The sequence below is a fragment of the Podarcis gaigeae genome, assembly GCF_964106915.1.
Source record: "Podarcis gaigeae genome assembly, chromosome: 1".
NCBI lineage: Eukaryota > Metazoa > Chordata > Lepidosauria > Squamata > Lacertidae > Podarcis > Podarcis gaigeae.
This window is the reverse complement of record NC_139678.1, coordinates 17,461,157-17,479,091: the sequence shown is the minus strand read 5'-3', so window position 1 is coordinate 17,479,091 and position 17,935 is coordinate 17,461,157. Positions and strand designations below refer to the sequence as shown.

Genomic DNA, 17,935 nt, shown 5'->3' with positions numbered 1-17,935 from the left:
AGGGGTAGTGGATGCTTTAGCTTGGATGTAACAGGAAGTCAGAGCTTGGAGGAGAAGCAAACCATTAACAATGTCTTAGCATGGCAAGGATACAGTTTTGCCTACAAAACCTACAAATGGGGATTTATACTAGTCCTTGAATGAATAGGTAAAGGTAAAGGTACCCCTGCCCGTACGGGCCAGTCTTGACAGACTTTGGGGTTGTGCGCCCATCTCACTCAAGAGGCCAGGGGCCAGCGCTGTCTGGAGACACTTCCGGGTCACGTAGCCAGCATGACATCGCTGCTCTGGCGAGCCAGAGCCGCACACGGAAACGCCGTTTACCTTCCCGCTGGTAAGCGGTCCCTATTTACCTACTTGCACCCGGAGGTGCTTTCGAACTGCTAGGTTGGCAGGCGCTGGGACCGAGCAGCGGGAGCGCACCCCGCCGCAGGGATTCGAACCGCCGACCTTTCGATCGGCAAGTCCTAGGCGCTGAGGCTTTAACCCACAGCGCCACCTGCGTCCCCTTGAATGAATACTGATTGACAAAAACTAAATAAGACTCTGATCTAAACTTGTAGAAAAGGTACTCTGATATTAAGTGGAAATGGAATTAATGTTGTGGTATTGCTTAGGCTTGTCAGTTCCCATTTAAGAACTTACATCTTGCTTTTTGAACTTACTCTTCAGAATGCAGAATTATATTGGTTTTATACCAAGTTAATAGTCCTGACTTCCCCCAAAGAATCTTGAGAATGGTAGCTTGCTGATAATTCTCACAGTTGGCTTAGCAAAGGGAATCTGTAGCTGAGCTGCCCCCTCAGCGATGTCGCTCGGTGTCAGAAAGACTGGAACGAGGTGGCTCATTTGTTTCCCCCAGCAATAATGGCTTCTGCCCCTGTCTGCTTGCGTAGTCTACTTGACCGCTTGGAGCAACAGCCAAACGCAGTTCAAGCAAATATCACGTTACTGGCAGTGAGTCTGATGACACGGATGAGTTTTTATTTCAAGAATGGTATGCTTCAACTTGAGAGACTCTTAACATTTGAAATCCCATCTAGTGCAGCACTGTACAGGCATTCCACCAAGCTGGATATACCTGCTGAGCCTTGGTCGTTTCTGAAGTTACATTTCAGCCCGCTAGTGGTAAATTTCAGTTTGGCAAATCTCAGTTTATGCTGGTGAGGGTGACCTTCCATAGTCTGTGAGGAATCAACTGCTTTTGCAGATGAGAAATTATCTGGTCAATTATGGTTTGGTGCCTGGATGATAATAAATAGGTCTGCTCCAAAACTGATCTGTGTTGCATTGGGACAAAGGTGGGAATAATATTTCTGTTGTGAAATAATGGTGGTCATTAGGTATGGTGTTGTATCTCGTGCTCACTGAACAAGCTCATTCCTCACTGGGCTGTTTTGAGGGTGGGGGGTGCTCCTGAAGTTTGTTTGTTTTCCTCCTGAACATATTTTGCACTTCTGTAAACCTTGGGGTTCCTGCGCATCTGCTGATCATATATACTGTAAATATTAAGTGGGCGTGTTTTGGAGATAACCCAGCACATAAACACTGTCAGTACACTGATGGAACAGCAATATAACAGAATAAAAGCTCTCAACTCTCAAAGTGTTGGGGGGCAGAGCTGTGGACATAGCAAGGATTTTTGTTTGGGGACGCAGGACTTTGTTGGGGGGGCAGGACTTTTGTTTGGGGGGCAGGACCGACGTGTTTGGTCAGCTAGTTAAGTATTTCTATTGTTTGACTTGATCTTGGGGGGCACCTGGCCCCCCCTTGGCTACGCCCATGAGCAGAGCTGGTGAGCGTGTTCCTAGTCCCCGCCATGTAAGTCTGACAAGAGGGCAGTTGAAGTAACTGGGTTTAAACAGGCTTACAGATGGTGGCCGTACATTTTCAGAGTGGAAAAAAGCACACTGTAGTGAATGGACATAAAAACAAGCAGGAAGAGATTAATATTTATTAACTCTTATTTCCCATTCCTCTTGATTATCACTTGTATCTCTCAGGTTGAGTTCACCTCTTACTTTATAAGAATAAATGTGCATTGGCTGCTTTGTGAGCATGGTGCTGATGAAGGCAAATACAGTGGTACCTCGGGTTACATACGCTTCAGGTTACAGATTCCGCTAACCCAGAAATAGTGCTTCATGTTAAGAACTTTGCTTCATGATGAGAACAGAAATTGTGCTCTGGCGGCGCGGCAGCAGCGGGAGGCCCCATTAGCTAAAGTGGTACTTCAGGTTAAGAACAGTTTCAGGTTAAGGACGGACCTCCAGAACGAATTAAGTACTTAACCCGAGGTACCACTGTACTTAATTTGCTCTGAGCAGCAGAAGCCAATTTTGTGTGGCGGTTGGCCTGTTCTTTGTCAGGCATCACTTCACCTAAACATGAAAACTAGCACCTTCAGGAGCTACTGAGGTAGATTCCCATGTTCTCTCCCAAGCACCACTAGGGGTTCCCAAGGCCTGCAGAGGTGGCTTTGTCTTAGATCCCTCTTAAGTATATTTCTGAAACCCAGGCACCTCCACTGCGGTCTGCTTCCCAAGTCAGTCACTTTTTAAAAGAAGGAAGTGTTTCTTTTCTTAAATGGCAGATTTCCTGAAAGATGTTCTCATTTTTGAAAACAGTTCTACTACTATTATTATTACTATCACCAGTAATGACCATAATATTCTGGTCGCTTTATGCAAAAGTCTCTTAAGCGAATTAACAAAAGCAAAGCAATGAAATCAATTAAAATACACTACACTTTGTTGTTATTGCTAACAATTAGATCTCCCTCCTGCCCCTAACCTTCACCCAGGTTACAACAACGAAAACAGTGCAATTTAAAACAAACTAAAGCCATCCAACTATTAGCCAAGGGCTCTTCATCCCAATGTATTACATATATTGTGTATATTTCATATACACAGGCAGAGAGCCTTCTCGGTAGTGGCGCCCTCCCTGTGGAACACCCTCCCTTCAGTTATCAAGGAGATAAAGAATTACACAACTTTTAGAAGACATCATCATCATTATTATTGTTATTTATTTATTTATTTTTGTGTTTTTATTCATTTAGGTGATTTCTGTAGCGCTTAATATCTAAAAATATCTGTGTGGTGTACAGAAAACTAAAACAGTAACAGCAAAATAGTACAAAAATGCAAGTTGGTAATAAATAAATACGGCTAAATTCCTTCTTCTGACACACTTCCCCACTCAACATCTCTCAGTCTCCTGGCTCTCACCCTCAGGCTTCCCACCAGCTGCATTGCACACACCCAGTTTCAGGCTACAGCAGGTTGGAAATTTTGTGAATTTACCAGGGGCTCCCAAATTGGACTCTCCTCCACTCTCAGTTCTTTCTCTGGCCTCTGCACAGGTCTCCTCTTCCAGCTGCATATATATATATGAATGATGCCACATCTGTGTATTTCTTTATACATCTAAAATATCTTACATTATTCATTTCTCAGTGTGTATTAAACATCTACATTGTACAATAATAATATTTCTTTACACCACCATATTTCGGTTTTAAAAAATAGGTTAGGTTTTTGTTCAGACTCCCCATCCCAGAGGCAAAACAGCCTTTGGCATTTGACTTGGTAACGCTGAGTCTCAGCTTCTGAATATAGCAAGGGTACAGACCATGCCTGCTGTTGCATAAGCCCCACTCCTTTCAAAGAGGACTCACAGGTGAAGTGCCTAGTACAGTGAGCTCTTGGATACTTAACCATTCCAATATGCATTATTGTTACAGATTGCTATAAGTGTTGCTGTAAATATGCAATTTCTTTGAAACTTCGTAGGATCCAGCACAGTCTTCTGGTTTCCATCCTTCAGGGTCCGTGGTTGCAGTAGGAACCCTAACTGGAAGGTAAGAATAAGAAGAGCGGGGGCATTTGCATTGGGGGTAGTGGGCATTCGTAAACCCTGGATACGTATTCATATAACCCCTCATGCAGGCATGTGGTGAAACTTTTCAAAGGGGAACAGTGAGAGCCAGATGCGCCAGCTTGCGAGCCGGATGGGACAGTGTCGCATGTGTGAACACCACGCCTCTCTTGCTAAACCAGGCAAAAGCTTCCTGGGCTTTGGGAAGGAGCTGCCAGGCTTTAATATTGTAATACTCTAATTTACTGGGAACATTTAGGGGACTAGCTTAGTCCCCCTAATCCACTGACTGCACGCCAATGCCCTCATGGGGACAGCCTTCATAATTTTTCATCCAAAAAGTTCTCCTCTTCCTAATGTCCATCCACTACTTGAAGTGTTTTATTTCCTGGTGAAATATGCAAAGGATGGAGCAGAATGATTCAGAAACTGAGTTCCCATCGTCAAAGTCCACTTCCTGTCTGCCCCATCTCCCTGGCGTCTTTCTTTCCAAAGGATCACATAAAACCAGTGATGTGGGTTTTCTGGGAAAATTTCCCATACAAATTACCATAATTTGAAGAGGGTACTTTGCATGAGACGTTTGCGATGCTTTGAAGAATAATCTAGTATAGCATGCTTATGCTACATGTTTTTAGCAAGTAAGGCTAAAAATGTCAAGCTTCCCTAATATTGCATTTGGAAATTGACATACGTTCATTATATGAAGCACTGGAGACTTTTCAACCCCATAGGGTCTTAGTACAAGGTGCATTTGTAAAAGGCAAATATTCCACACCAGCAAAATATTTCCCATGTGTCAGATGATGTTAATCCTGACTGTCTCAAAGCAGTAATGAGCTACGGTTTAGTAACATTTGATAATATATTTTGATGCTATATATTTTGATGCTTAATATTTGTCACAAACAAAGCCTTCTCGCCTTTCATTGTTCAGTTTCTGGTCCCCACACAAAGCTACTGTTCGGAAATGGAGAATGGTTTGGTGGGGGCAGTGGGCTAAGGGGTGGCATGATCAAGGTTTATAAAAGATACACATGGTTTGCAGAAAGACAAGTTTTTCTTGCTTCTCATAATACTTGGAACTTGAGTTCGTTCAGTAAAATGTATCCACAATGGATTCAGGACAGGTAGGGTGCTTGCTTATCCCATCATCCCTATCTCTGCCCACTCTAGCCTTCCTGCATAATAATAATAATAATAATAATAATAATAATTATTATTATTATTATTATTATTATTATTATTATTATTATTATTATTATTTATACCCTGCCCATCTGGTTGGCTTCCCCAGCCACTCTGGGTGGCTTCCAACCAAATATTAAACTACAGTAATACATCAAACATTAAAAGCTTCCCTAAACAGGGCTGCCTTCAGATGTCTTCTAAAAGTTTGGTAGTTGTTCTCTTTGACATCTGGTGGGAGGGCATTCCACAGGGCAGGTGCCACTACCAAGAAGGCCTTTTGCCTGGTTCCCTGTAACTTGGCTTTTCGCAGTGAGAAAACCACCAGAAGGCCCTTGGCGCTGGACCTCAGTGTCCGGGTAGAATGATGGGGGTGGAGACGCTCCTTCAGATATACTGGACCGAGACCATTTAGGACTTTAAAGGTCAGCACCAACACTTTGAATTGTGCTCGGAAATGTACTGGGAGCCAATGTAGGTCTTTCAATGTATGGTCTCGGCGGCCGCTCCCAGTCACCAGTCTAGCTGCTGCATTCTGGATTAGTTGTAGTTTCTGGGTCACCTTCAAAGGTAGCCCCACGTAGAGTGCATTGCAGTAGTCCAAGCGAGAGATAACCAGAGCATGCACCACTCTGGTGAGGCAGTCTGCAGGCAGATAGGGTCTCAGCCTACGTACCAGATGGAGCTGGTAAACAGCTGCTCTGGACACAGAATTGACCTGTGCCTCCATGGACAGCTGTGAGTCCAAAATGACTCCCAGGCTGCGCACCTGGTCCTTCAGGGGCACAGTTATCCCATTCAGGACCAGGGAGTCCTCCACACCCGCCCGCATTGAGGGGAAAGTACTGAAAGGGGCTTCTGCTGTTCAGCTGAACATGCTTAAATGCCTCTCGTTCGTTGGAAATTGTGAATTAGATCAGAATCAGAGATGGACCCTTTGTCTTATCCAGCAGGGTTGTTGCTATGTTTCTTTGTACTGGGATCCCTGACTGCCCCACTTCACCCCCTTGCCGGTTCTATCTTATACTGCTTGTTGACTTTTCCTTCCACTGTTTTCAACAGGTGGTTTGTGTTTGACACCGAAACAAAGGATTTGGTCACCGTACATACAGACGGAAATGAGCAGCTCTCCACAATGCGTTACTCACCAGGTTTGGCATTCTTTGTTCAGCTGTTTGAACAAAAAAAGGGGGAGCACTGAATACTGTATAAAAAAGTGTTTGTCAATCCCTAAATATCACAGTCTTATATTTTCTGCTTTTCTGTCAGCGTATTTAATCACTGGAGATTAAAAGGTGCATAGCTTAATGATGGATTCATTTTTAAATCTTCTCTTTCTTGAATAGAAAAATTGAAGCCTACTTTGGGCCAGCTCAAGTGACCTGTGGTTCCCTTAATTTGCCAATTTACAGGAGCAGTTTTTAATATGGCAAAGGTGCCGTGAGTTGACCTTTTCAGTCAGCTCGGTTAATTTTAGTGTGGTGCCAGGATGCAGCTCATGCATTGTGTTTAAGAATACATTTGAAAAGCATGTGAATCGTGTACCGTGTCACAGTGTCGGTGTACAGAAAGAGAAATTTGTTTAAGACTTTAGGGGAAAGTATTCCATCTTGTTCTATATACCATGTTATTGTCACCAAAAGTATAAATTTATATTCTGCCTAATCGCCCTGACAGGATCCTTAACACAAAATATGAACTAAAACTCCCATGTGTAAAACAGATCAAAACCCCAATTAAATAAATTTCATGGCTAATATTAGCCAAAAAAAATGATAATCATAAAATGGTGGCATAGAACAAATTAATAATGTATTTAATGGGGTTTTTAAAAATTTGTGATCCACCTTGTAATTTTCTATGAAAGGCAGTATTAAAACACTTTAATTAATTGATTAATACATCAGTCACCTTAGCCCACAATTTGAAAGGCTTCCTGAAACAGCTTATATAGAGAATCCCACAACACAGATTCCGCCACAGAAGTCCTGCTTTTTATAGATACTGGTATAAAGGCCAGGCTGTGGCACCTGAAACAGGGCTTTCTCAAATTCTTTCTTTTAAGCCCATGTGGAGAGGTACATACGTGAAAGGGCAGCCTTGCCAGTATCCTGGTCCATGTATTCCCCCGCCCCATATCCTATAAAATTCATGCAAATTTATGTAAATTTCAAATGTTCTTATAAATGCTTGGTTGGGACTAGAAAGAGGACATTTCTGTGGCTGGGCCTAGGCTCTGAAATACCCTCCCAAGAGTGATATGTCATTCCTCTTCCAGGAGCTAGTGGAAACCTTATTTTAAGAAAGCTTTCGGCTTGTAGATATGTGTCTTACAATACTGGTTTTAACCAACCTCACCCAATCTGGTAGCCCAAAATATCCAGAGGCCACAACTCCCATCCAGCACAGCCAGTATGAGGCGATAGGAGCTGTAGTCCAAACTTCTTCACTTACTAATAATAACTTCTGATGCTGCTAATGCTGTATTGTTGATTTTCTGATGCTGCACGTAGTATTTTAAATATTTTGGTTGCTGATGTTTTAGATTATTAATCTTGTGTTATTAGACTTTTGTGAGGAAATGTAGGGTGCGGATGTTTTCAGTCGGGGATAGGAAACGTGGTCCTTCAGAGGTTCTGGGATTCCAGCTTGCAATTCTGACATCTTTAGGTCCACAGGTTTCCCATCAATGTTTTGAATAAATAAACAAGGAAGTAGTTTTGCATTTAATCTTATAACTGAAATTCCAGTCCGAGGGGCATTGCTTCTTCCTAATCAGTGTGATTTCAGCCTTATGGTAAAATATGTATTCTCTTTGTTTTGCAGATGGCAACTTCTTGGCAATAGGTTCTCATGACAATTGCATTTATATATACAGTGTTAATGACAATGGGAGGAAATACAGTAGAATTGGCAAATGCTCAGTAAGTGATCACATAATTGTTTAAAAATCATCTCCAGCCTTTCCCTTTTTTTCCTTTTTTTTTTTTTTTTGTAAAGTTGTTTAACATTCTCTTCGTGATTTAATTTAATATCCCTAAAGGTTCGGAAATGGCAACAACCCTTTCAAAACTTTTATAAAATAACTTTAACAAATAATATTCTGTAGACATACTGCTCATTCTCCAATGTTAAATATTTATGCAAGCATAATTATTTCCAAAACTTGCACAATATATTCTTGTGGAAGAGTATTGCGTGAGAAGTTTGGTAATATTGAAGACATCTTTTTAATATATATTTTTAAAACAACAACAACAACAACAACAAAAATACACCATCTGGAAATGGATTTTGCCCTACACCCAAGAGGTGGAAGAGAGTTGAGGAACACAGCATGGAAAAATTCTATCAAGGACCACACATTGGTCTGGATAGGAAACAGCAAAATACCTACAAAAGCCTAAGGCTAAAAAAAGGAGTGTGTGCAGCTCACATGCCATTCACACAGATAGAAAAATCAGTTCTGGATGACCTGCTTGCAACATAAAACTCCTGTCTGGAAGCATCCTTCGTTCTTTTAGCTGCAAGAGACTAGCCCACAGCTATCTCTCTGAGAGATGTGAACTGATCTCAATTCTGTTACAGTAAAATCACGAGCAACTGAGAGATTGAACCTTTGACACTTATTCAATATACCTAGTTTACAGTCAAGATGTCTACAAGGTGGATCTATATAACAGGCAAATAAACCTTTCTTTTACAGATAGGTAGCCGTGTTGGTCTGCCATAGTCAAAACAAAATAAAAAAATTCCTTCCAGTAGCACCTTAAAGACCAACTAAGTTAGTTCTTGGTATGAGCTTTCGTGTGCATGCACACTTCTTCAGCTCATACCTAGAACTAACTTAGTTGGTCTTTAAGGTGCTACTGGAAGGAAACCTTTTTTTGACATTGATAGAGGGTCTAGAAGCTCCTAGTTCCCCTGACAATTCCACCAGTGGAAGGATAGGTTGTTAGGGTTGTAAAAGGTAAAGGTAAAGGGACCCCTGACCATTAGGTCCAGTCGTGGCCGACTCTGGGGTTACGGTGCTCATCTTGCTTTATTGGCTGAGGGAGCCGTATCTAAATACTGATGCCTATTACCTTTTTGTGCTTTGATCTGTAGCCCAGATGACATTTGAGCCACTACATCCTCCCCTCTGGTTATATTCCATGTGAACTGAACTTTGGGAGACATGTGCCACTATTTTCTCCCAGCCCAAAGAGCACCTGGAATGTTGGACTGGAGCCTATGGTTCCAATATGGTGACCTGGGTTGCTACCAAACACAGGTCACCCACTGCTTTGAATGTAAACAAAGCTTCAGTGTGCCTTTCCATGCAGCTTTTTATATGTGCTCCAGTGTAATTCTATTAGGGGATGTTATGTCGCTGGAATTAATATAATGCATCTCTCTCTACAGGGTCATTCCAGCTTCATTACTCACTTGGACTGGTCTGTTAATTCTCAGTACCTTGTGTCTAATTCAGGGGACTATGAAATCCTATACTGTGAGTAACAAATAGTATTCTGCCCTTGGTACAGGGTTCATGCTTGGCTGCTAATAGATTCCTAATACAGTATGAATCACAAATCACTGCAGAGCAGACATTTGTTTTTGTCTCTTAAGTTTCTTTACTGTACAAGTTAATAATCGATGTCACCCCCCCCCTTTCTCTCTCTTGTGCTCCTCCCCTTATTTTATAGGGGTTCCGTCAGCTTGTAAACAAGTAGTAAGTGTTGAGACCACTAGAGATATAGAATGGGTTACTTACACCTGTACTTTAGGATTCCATGTTTTTGGTAAGTAAATAATAATAATAATAATAATAATAATAATAATAATAATAATAATGTTATTGTTTGTACCATGCACATCTGGGTTCCCTCAGCCACTCTGGGTGACTTCCAGCAAAATATTTAAAAATAATTAAATGTGAGACATTAAAAACTTCCTGATACAGAGCTGCCTTCAGATGTTTTCTAAAAGTTGTGTAATTCTTTATCTCCCTGACATCTGATGGGAGGGCATTCCACAGGGAGGGCGCCACTGCCGAGAAGGCCCTCTGCCTGGTTCATCCCAAACATTTCAGTAAAGAAGTTCTCACTCTTGTTTCAGGTGTGTGGCCAGAAGGTTCAGATGGCACAGATATCAATGCTGTCTGCCGCTCGCAGGGGAGGAAACTGTTATCGACCGGTGATGACTTTGGCAAAGTACACCTCTTCTCTTATCCATGTTCACAGTTTAGGGTAAGGTACCAGCCACGTTATCCTTGCAGTTGTAAAAAGGATTATTTTGTAAATAGCCATCAAGTAAAAGGATTGTACGGTGGTGCCTCGCAAGACGAAAAGAATCCGTTCCACGATTCTCTTCGTCTAGCGGTTTTTTCGTCTTGCAAAGCAAGCCCATTGACAGCTTAGCGGATTAGCGCTACAGCTGTCAAGCGGCTTCCAGCGATCAGCTGTTAAGCGGCTTATCAGCGGAACAGCTGATAAGCGGCTTAGCGGCTTAAGAAAAGGGCGAAAAAAAGTGAAAAAAAACCGCGGGGGGATGCAAGATTTTTTTCGTCTTGCGAAGCAACCCCATAGGGAAATTCGTTTTGCGAAGCGCCTCCAAAACGGAAAACTCTTTCGTCTAGCGGGTTTTTCGTCTTGCGAGGCGTTCGTCTTGCGGGGCACCACTGTAATTTGTTTTTCTTGATGTTATTGCTGCTAACCATTTTATTGGAGATTTGAGGGGAAAGTTAATCTATAACAAAACATATAATTATCATAATTAAAACTTTCTTGCAAGTTAACCTGAAGATTATTGACAAATTGTTTCTGATATACTGTATTTTTCCGTGTATTGGATGCCCCCATGTATGGGACGCCTCCTATTTTTGGGCACCCCAAATTAGGAAAATGGGGAAAATTGCCCTGACTTGTTGAAATTTGGGGGTGGGGGAGGATTGCCCAGAGGCTAACAGCCCCACACATCTAACAGGCCACCTATCAGCTGTTCCATCGCCGGCAACTGCTGAGCTTTGGGGGGGGGGCAGAGCTGAAATTTTTTTTGGGGGGGGAAGAGTGGTGAAGCTTTTTCTTCAATTACTTTTAGCACTTCTCGCCTTTCCTGCAAAGCCTCCATATAGTATTCTACTTGCCTCCTCCCACTCTGCCCGCCCTACAGCTGGGAGGGAGGCTGTTGGCAGTCCGTTTTTGCTGTGCGGTGTCTTCGCACGGCTCCATTTGTGCGCATGCGGTGCAACGTTACACAGGAGGAGCGCGGTGATTGAAGTAATATCCCCCCTCTGCGCCTTTAACATCAGTGAAACATTGCGCCTTACGCTCCTTCTGTGTAACGTTGCACTGCCGCACACAAATGGAGCCGCACAAAGATGCCACGCAGAAAAAACAGACCACACACGCATTCTCTGCCTGTAGGGCGGGCAGAGTGGGAGGAGGCAAGCAGACTGAGAATGCCCCACAGGGCATTGCTAGAGCAAGTTCCATATTTATTTATATATTTAATTGCTATATTCCGTGGATTAGACGACCCACGTTTTTAGACCTAAAAAATGGGGTTAGTAATAGTAATAATAATAATAATAATAATAATAATAATAATAATAATAATAATTTATTATTTATACCCCACCCATCTGGCTGAGTCTCCCCAGCCACTCTAGGCAGCTCCCAATCAAATGTTAAAAACAGTACAGCATTAAATATTAAAAACTTCCCTAAACAGGGCTGCCTTTCTTTTAAAGATAAGATAGCTGCTTATTTCCTTCACATCTGACGGGAGGGTGTTCCACAGGGCAGGTGCCACTACCAAGAAGGCCCTCTGTCTGGTTCCCTGTAACCTCACTTCTCGCAATGAGGGAACCGCCAGAAGGCCCCCTGAGCTGGATCTCAGCGTCCGGGCAGAATGATGGGGGTGGAGACGCTCCTTCAGGTATGCAGGGCCAAGGCCGTTTAGGGCTTTAAAGGTCAGCACCAACACTTTGAACTGTGCTCAGAAATGTACTGGGAGCCAATGCAGAAGACACCCTTGTCTTATAGACGGAAAAATACGGTACATGCCCCCCCAACCAACTAAGCCTAATAAGACATTATCGCTTCATGTGCCTGCTGCAAACAGCTGGATAAAATCTGTGAGCACCTTGTCAAAAACAGCATGGATTGCTGCCTGTACCGCCCCCAGTTAGACCACAAAAAATGAGTGTTGTCCAAAATGTCTTTGTTGGGAAGTGCAGTTAACAAACGCAGGACAAATAGCTTCCTCCCCCCCCCCCCCTCATATCGTGGTTTGATTGATTGAAGCAATGTGACATTACTTCTTTGTCACCAGGCATACAGCTATTGGTTACCGTAACTTCTTGTGTTGTCAGTGTTTACACTTCCATTGCTAATGACCCTCTCTTTTCACAATGTCTTCCAGGCTCCAAGTCACGTGTATGGTGGACACAGTAGTCATGTAACCAACGTCGATTTTCTATATGAAGATACTCATCTCATTTCCACAGGTGGAAAAGATACCAGTATTATGCAGTGGCGAGTCATTTAGAGTAAACCTTGTACGAACATACATGTGTAACCAAGGACTGGCTGTGAACCTAAGTTCTGTACGCACTGTATATGTAAGAGTTAACAAATGGTTGGCGTCTAGCCTAGTCACTGTGATTTTTAAGTTTCAAATCCTTACAAACCTCAGGAAAGCTAAGTTCTTGGCTGGCTGCCGTACTTATTTCAGTAATTCATAAAGTATCACTTAAAAAGAAAAAACAGCAACAGCAGCAACACATCATTACTGCTCTTTTTGTTGTACAACCTATGAAGCAGTACAAGTCTAAAATGAAGTATTGACTTGGATGCTTATGCAATATATATGAACAGAACTTTTCTATTAAATAGTCACAAAAAGCTTATTGTAATATTACATATATGTGCTTCACAGTTTCATTATTTATACTTTGTGCTGTCTAGCTGCGTAGTTAGAATATCTATAGTCGGAAAACTGATGGCATTCCCATAGATGGCAGCAGCAAAGAATTTGTATGGAAAGCTTAATCCAAGCTCAACAAAACAGAGTGAACACGCCACTCAGCGTGGCTGTTCCGTGGTTTGTCATATGAAATGAAACAGATGTTTCACTCAGCAGTACTTTCTGGGTTTTCTGGCTCCCATAGTAAAGAACTTGTTTAAATAATGTGAATGTTGGAATAGTCATTAACTTGCAATTTTTCCTGGCATAGCAAAATATTAAAAGTTCAAGGATACAATCTAGCAAAAATTGGTTAAGACTTGACTTCCATAGAAAAACTGGAATGGGGTTTACTTGTAATCGACTTGAGTCTTAACTGGTTTCAGTGGAATAAGCATTTGCTAGATTGTACCAAGATATTTTCTCTCTCTCTTTGAAATCAAGCAATTTTAACTTGAATATCTCAGCAGGGATTACAGCTTCAGATAATCTGTTTTCAAGGTGGAAGCTTTTCTCACATATATGTTCACAATTCCTTACTGAAAAATAACGAACCTATATGGCCACATCTCCGTTATTCAATTGATAGAGTGAACCCTAATCTGTATATTGATCAGCATGAATGCAACTACCTTATACACGTGTAAAAAAAATAAACAAATTAGCAATTCATAAGAAATAGTAAAGCATTCTAAGCTTTACTTGCCTGTTGCTTATGGATATTGTATATTCGTATTTTAAGGTCAAGTAGACAAAAATATAAAGGGATCCTTTGAAGCGTACCACTCACCTGCAGAGGAGAGATGGGGAAGTAAACACAAATAACTGCTAAGAAGACCAGCTGGACTGCACAAGCAACCCAAGTCTTCTCTTGGGGCTGCAGTGTTTTTAGGACTATCAACAAAGTAATGTGCAGGTCATGACATGTGTGTCCCAGGAGCCTTTGCAGTGTGGCAGAGGGTGCCTGACTTCAGATCATGTGCTGGTCATAGAGTTGGATCTGCAATGGAGGGTGTGACCACAGCATCCCTGAGAGATGCCTGTCCACCGTTTGCTTGGATACTTCCAGCGAAGGAGAGGCCACCCACCTCCTGAGGCCATAGTTCCACCCTTGAGCAACTCCTGCTGTTAGGAAATTTCTCCTAACGATCAGCCAAAATCCGCTTTCCCGCAATTTCCACCCGTCGGTTCTAGTCCTTTCCTCTGGCAAAGCAGAGAGCAAGCTTGCTCTATCTTCTGATGCAGCCATTTGGGACAGCAAAACATGGGGGGCTGCCCATCACCGCAGTGCATAAGTTCCACCATACGCCCCCCCCCCCCCGTGTGTTTTGCATGGACCAATATTTATAGTATGAAATAAGATTGTGTTTTGCAATGAAGTAAGGGAGGAGGTGGCATAAAATAGTTAAGAAGGCCTTATTCGTTTTGATTGTGACACAGACTGAAAAATTATTGTTTACATTGGGGAATGTATCTAAAGACTTTAAATGAGCAGTGTTGTTGTAAGCAGGTTCTGTAAAGCTCAATAGGAAAGTTTTTCTTTCTCTTACAAAGGATAGGAACATGTGAATTAATTGAGCTCTGAAGCACGGGTTGTTGAGAGTTACTTTGATGAAGATTTAATAAGTTTTTGAAGCTTTTTTATTACATCTTCAACCTGCTACACTGAAAGTGCAGGACACCAATAAACATCATGTATCAAGAAAAATTGTTCTGATTCGTTTATATCGCACGACTCAGCGTGGTTTAAATTCTGCATTGAAGCTGTGATATGCCGCAGCAACAGCAAGAACATTTCCTTTGTGTTTTCAATTACAAATTGGGATAAAATTTTCTGAAAATATCAATGTCAGATTTACCATCATGGATTATATTTTCAAATTCCTGTTCAATCCTTGATTTTGACAAGAAGCAAGTTTTTTTTGGGGGGGCGGGAATAATTTTTATTTGGTTTTACAAATCTGTTCATATTCACATTCATCCATAGTAAACAAACAAACAAACAAACAAACAAACATAAACCATTCACAAGAGTCTTCAGAATCTCAAGACTTCCCTTCTTCCCTCTGAGGGTTCTTTAAGTACCTTTTAAACTGCATATTATAAATCCATCCAGTTTACTGTCCTCCATTGTATCCAAAATCTATGTATCATTGCAAGAGTTATTTAAGACCTGCTAAAGAGTTCCAGTGTTTACAATGGTCTTTCAAATGTAATATAAATTTGTCCCAATCTTTATTGAAGTTTTGATCGTCCTGGTTTTTGGTTTTGCTGGTTAATCTTGCCATCTCTGCATAGTCCAATATTTTTGTCTGCCAATCCACCCTGGTAGGTTTCTTATCATCTTTCCAGCTCTGGGCAAGAAGCATTCTAGCAGCCATAGTAGCACACATAAACAGTTTTTTCAGCTCTTTCAGTATCTCTGCCCCTACAATTCCTAAAAAAAAAGCTTCTGGTTTTTTATAACAAAGGTTATTTTAAACATTTTCTTCAATTCATAATATATCATTTCCCATAATTTCTTTATCACTGTACAATTACACCACATATGATAAAAGGTCCCTTCCTTTTCCTTACATTTCCAACAAACATTTGAGCTTGTCCTATACATTTTTGCTAGTTTGGTCGAGGTTAAATGCCAGCGATACATCATTTCCATATAATTTTCTTTTAATGTATAGCACACTCTAAATTCCAAATCTTCTCTTCATAATTTTTCCCATGCTGTATAAACAAGTTTTTTAAAAAAAACAACAACAACCAGTTCTTCTAAAAACACAAACAATTCTCACATATTAAACACACACACATATATAAAACACATATACACTCCAGGTTTCCTACTGTAACCAGCACATAGTACTGGATACAGGAATATAACTGTATAAATATAACTTACATATTCATAAAAAATATGCTGCAGAATTACAGAGTATTTTTGGTCTTTAATTTTGCAAGCAGTTTTGCATATAATGACTTGGGCTTTTTAAAAACAAAACAACAATGCATGAGCGTAAGTGAATGCTCAATGCAGGAAGTACTGCAATGTGACCAAGGAAACAAAAACAGAAACAAACTCTCAGAAAAATGCTAGAAATGTTTGTTTTTAATGTGCATTTGGGAAAATGCAATTTTCTAAAGAAACCAGGCACATTAAAAATGCCTTTTGATAATACATTTTCCCTTGGCTTCTAAACGATAGTTACAGAGTATCTAGGCAAATCTCAGTCAGGAGTTGGAGAGTGCAGGCAACACCACCAAATGGGCACTCAAAAAATATCTCCAACTTGGCGCCATTAAAAGAACCTGGGTCTTCAGACAACCTTTGAGACCAGGTAACCTAGTTATTATCAGATGGCACTGGTCTTTTCCTTTAGTGTGTATGGTTTTGTTTGTTATACAGTGGTACCTTGGGTTACAAACACTTCAGGTTACAGACTCTGCTAACCCGGAAGTAGTACCTTGGGTTAAGAACTTTACCTCAGGATGAGAACAGAAATTGCATGCCAGCGGCGCGGCAGCAGCAGGAGGCCCATTAGCTAAAGTTGTACCTCAGGTAAAGAACAGTTTCAGGTTAAGAACGGACCTCCAGAACAAATTAAGCTCATAACCAGAGGTACCACTGTATTTCTTTTGCATTAATGTTTTGCTTCCAACTTGAGTCTCTCTTTTTATAAGGCAAAAGTGAGGTAAAGGTAAAGGTACCCCTGCCCGTACGGGCCAGTCTTGACAGACTCTGGGGTTGTGCGCCCATCTCACTCAAGAGGCCAGGGGCCACCGCTGTCCGGAGACACTTCCGGGTCACGTGGCCAGCGTGACATCGCTGCTCTGGCGAGCCAGAGCCGCACACGGAAACGCCGTTTACCTTCCCGCTGGTAAGCAGTCCCTATTTATCTACTTGCACCCGGAGGTGCTTTTGAACTGCTAGGTTGGCAGGCGCTGGGACCGAGCAGCGGGAGCGTACCCCGCCGCAGGGATTTGAACCGCCGACCTTTCGATCGGCAAGTCCTAGGCGCTGAGGCTTTAACCCACAGCGCCACCTGCGTCCCAAAAGTGAGGTACAAGCATTTAAATTAATAAAAGTGCAGTGACTTTCCTCCCAGGACTGAAAGCCCCCTCCCCAATATCCAGACTCAAGAGAGTGGTCATGAGAGCAGTGGTAGTCTTGGCACTGTGCCTAGTGAACTGCCAGGTGGAAACTTTTAATGTTCCAAATTTTGATTATTATTTTTTTTAAAAAGAAAGATTAAAAATATGAATTTCTCTGTTTCCTCGCAGCTTCTGTATTCCAGTATTATATTGGACCAGTTAGGCATTACTGGCATATTTCTGTATTATTTTAACAACCTTTTTATATAAAAAAAGAATCAACCCATTTCCAGAGGAGGAGTAATAGTGCTCAAGCATGCAGCAAAGTGGGCACAGGTCTGTTCCTTAAAGCTCTGTATCCAAGCACAATTTTTTTGTCGTGGAGTTTTCCCCACGGAAACCCACTCTTCAGCTAATCCAGAATGTGGCAGCAAGACTGGTGACTGGGAGTGGCTGCCGAGACCATATAACACTGGTCCTGAAAGACCTACATTGGCTCCCAGTACGTTTCCGAGCACAATTCAAAGTGTTGGTTCTCACCTTTAAAGCCCTAGATGGCCTCGGCCCAGTATACCTGAAGGAGCGTCTCCACCCCCATCGTTTTGTCCGGACACTGAGATCCAACGCCGAGGGCCTTCTTGCAGTTTCCTCACTGCAAGAGGTTGCAGGGGACCAGGCAGAGGGCCTTCTCGGTGGCAGCACCCTCCCATCAGATGTCAAGGAAATAGACAACTACCTGACTTTTAGAAGACATCTGAAGGCAGCCCTTTTTAGGGAAGTTTTTAATGTTCGAAGTTTTATTCTGTTTTTCAGGTTTTGTTGAAAG

The 17,935-nt window shown here is 41.9% G+C and overlaps 1 protein-coding gene and 1 long non-coding RNA gene across 8 annotated transcripts in view; both read left to right on the top strand.

Annotated features, from left to right (window-relative positions):
- EML1 (EMAP like 1) overlaps positions 1–14,728 on the top strand; it is a 137,744-nt gene extending 123,016 nt beyond the window's left edge. For all 7 annotated transcript variants that reach the window (XM_083732916.1, XM_083732915.1, XM_083732912.1 and 4 more), the window contains 7 exons: positions 3,798–3,865; positions 6,133–6,221; positions 7,897–7,994; positions 9,475–9,562; positions 9,759–9,854; positions 10,171–10,301; positions 12,478–14,728. In XM_083732916.1, coding sequence (XP_083589042.1) covers positions 3,798–3,865; positions 6,133–6,221; positions 7,897–7,994; positions 9,475–9,562; positions 9,759–9,854; positions 10,171–10,301; positions 12,478–12,603 — 696 coding nt within the window. In that variant the 3' untranslated portion in view covers positions 12,604–14,728. The remainder of the gene's footprint in view (positions 1–3,797; positions 3,866–6,132; positions 6,222–7,896; positions 7,995–9,474; positions 9,563–9,758; positions 9,855–10,170; positions 10,302–12,477) is intronic.
- Positions 14,729–16,557: 1,829 nt separating this feature from the next.
- Positions 16,558–17,243, top strand: LOC310845082. Its single transcript, XR_014564445.1, has 2 exons — positions 16,558–16,709; positions 17,079–17,243. It is a non-coding gene; the product is annotated as an uncharacterized lncRNA (long non-coding RNA).
- The last annotated feature ends 692 nt before the right edge of the window (positions 17,244–17,935 follow it).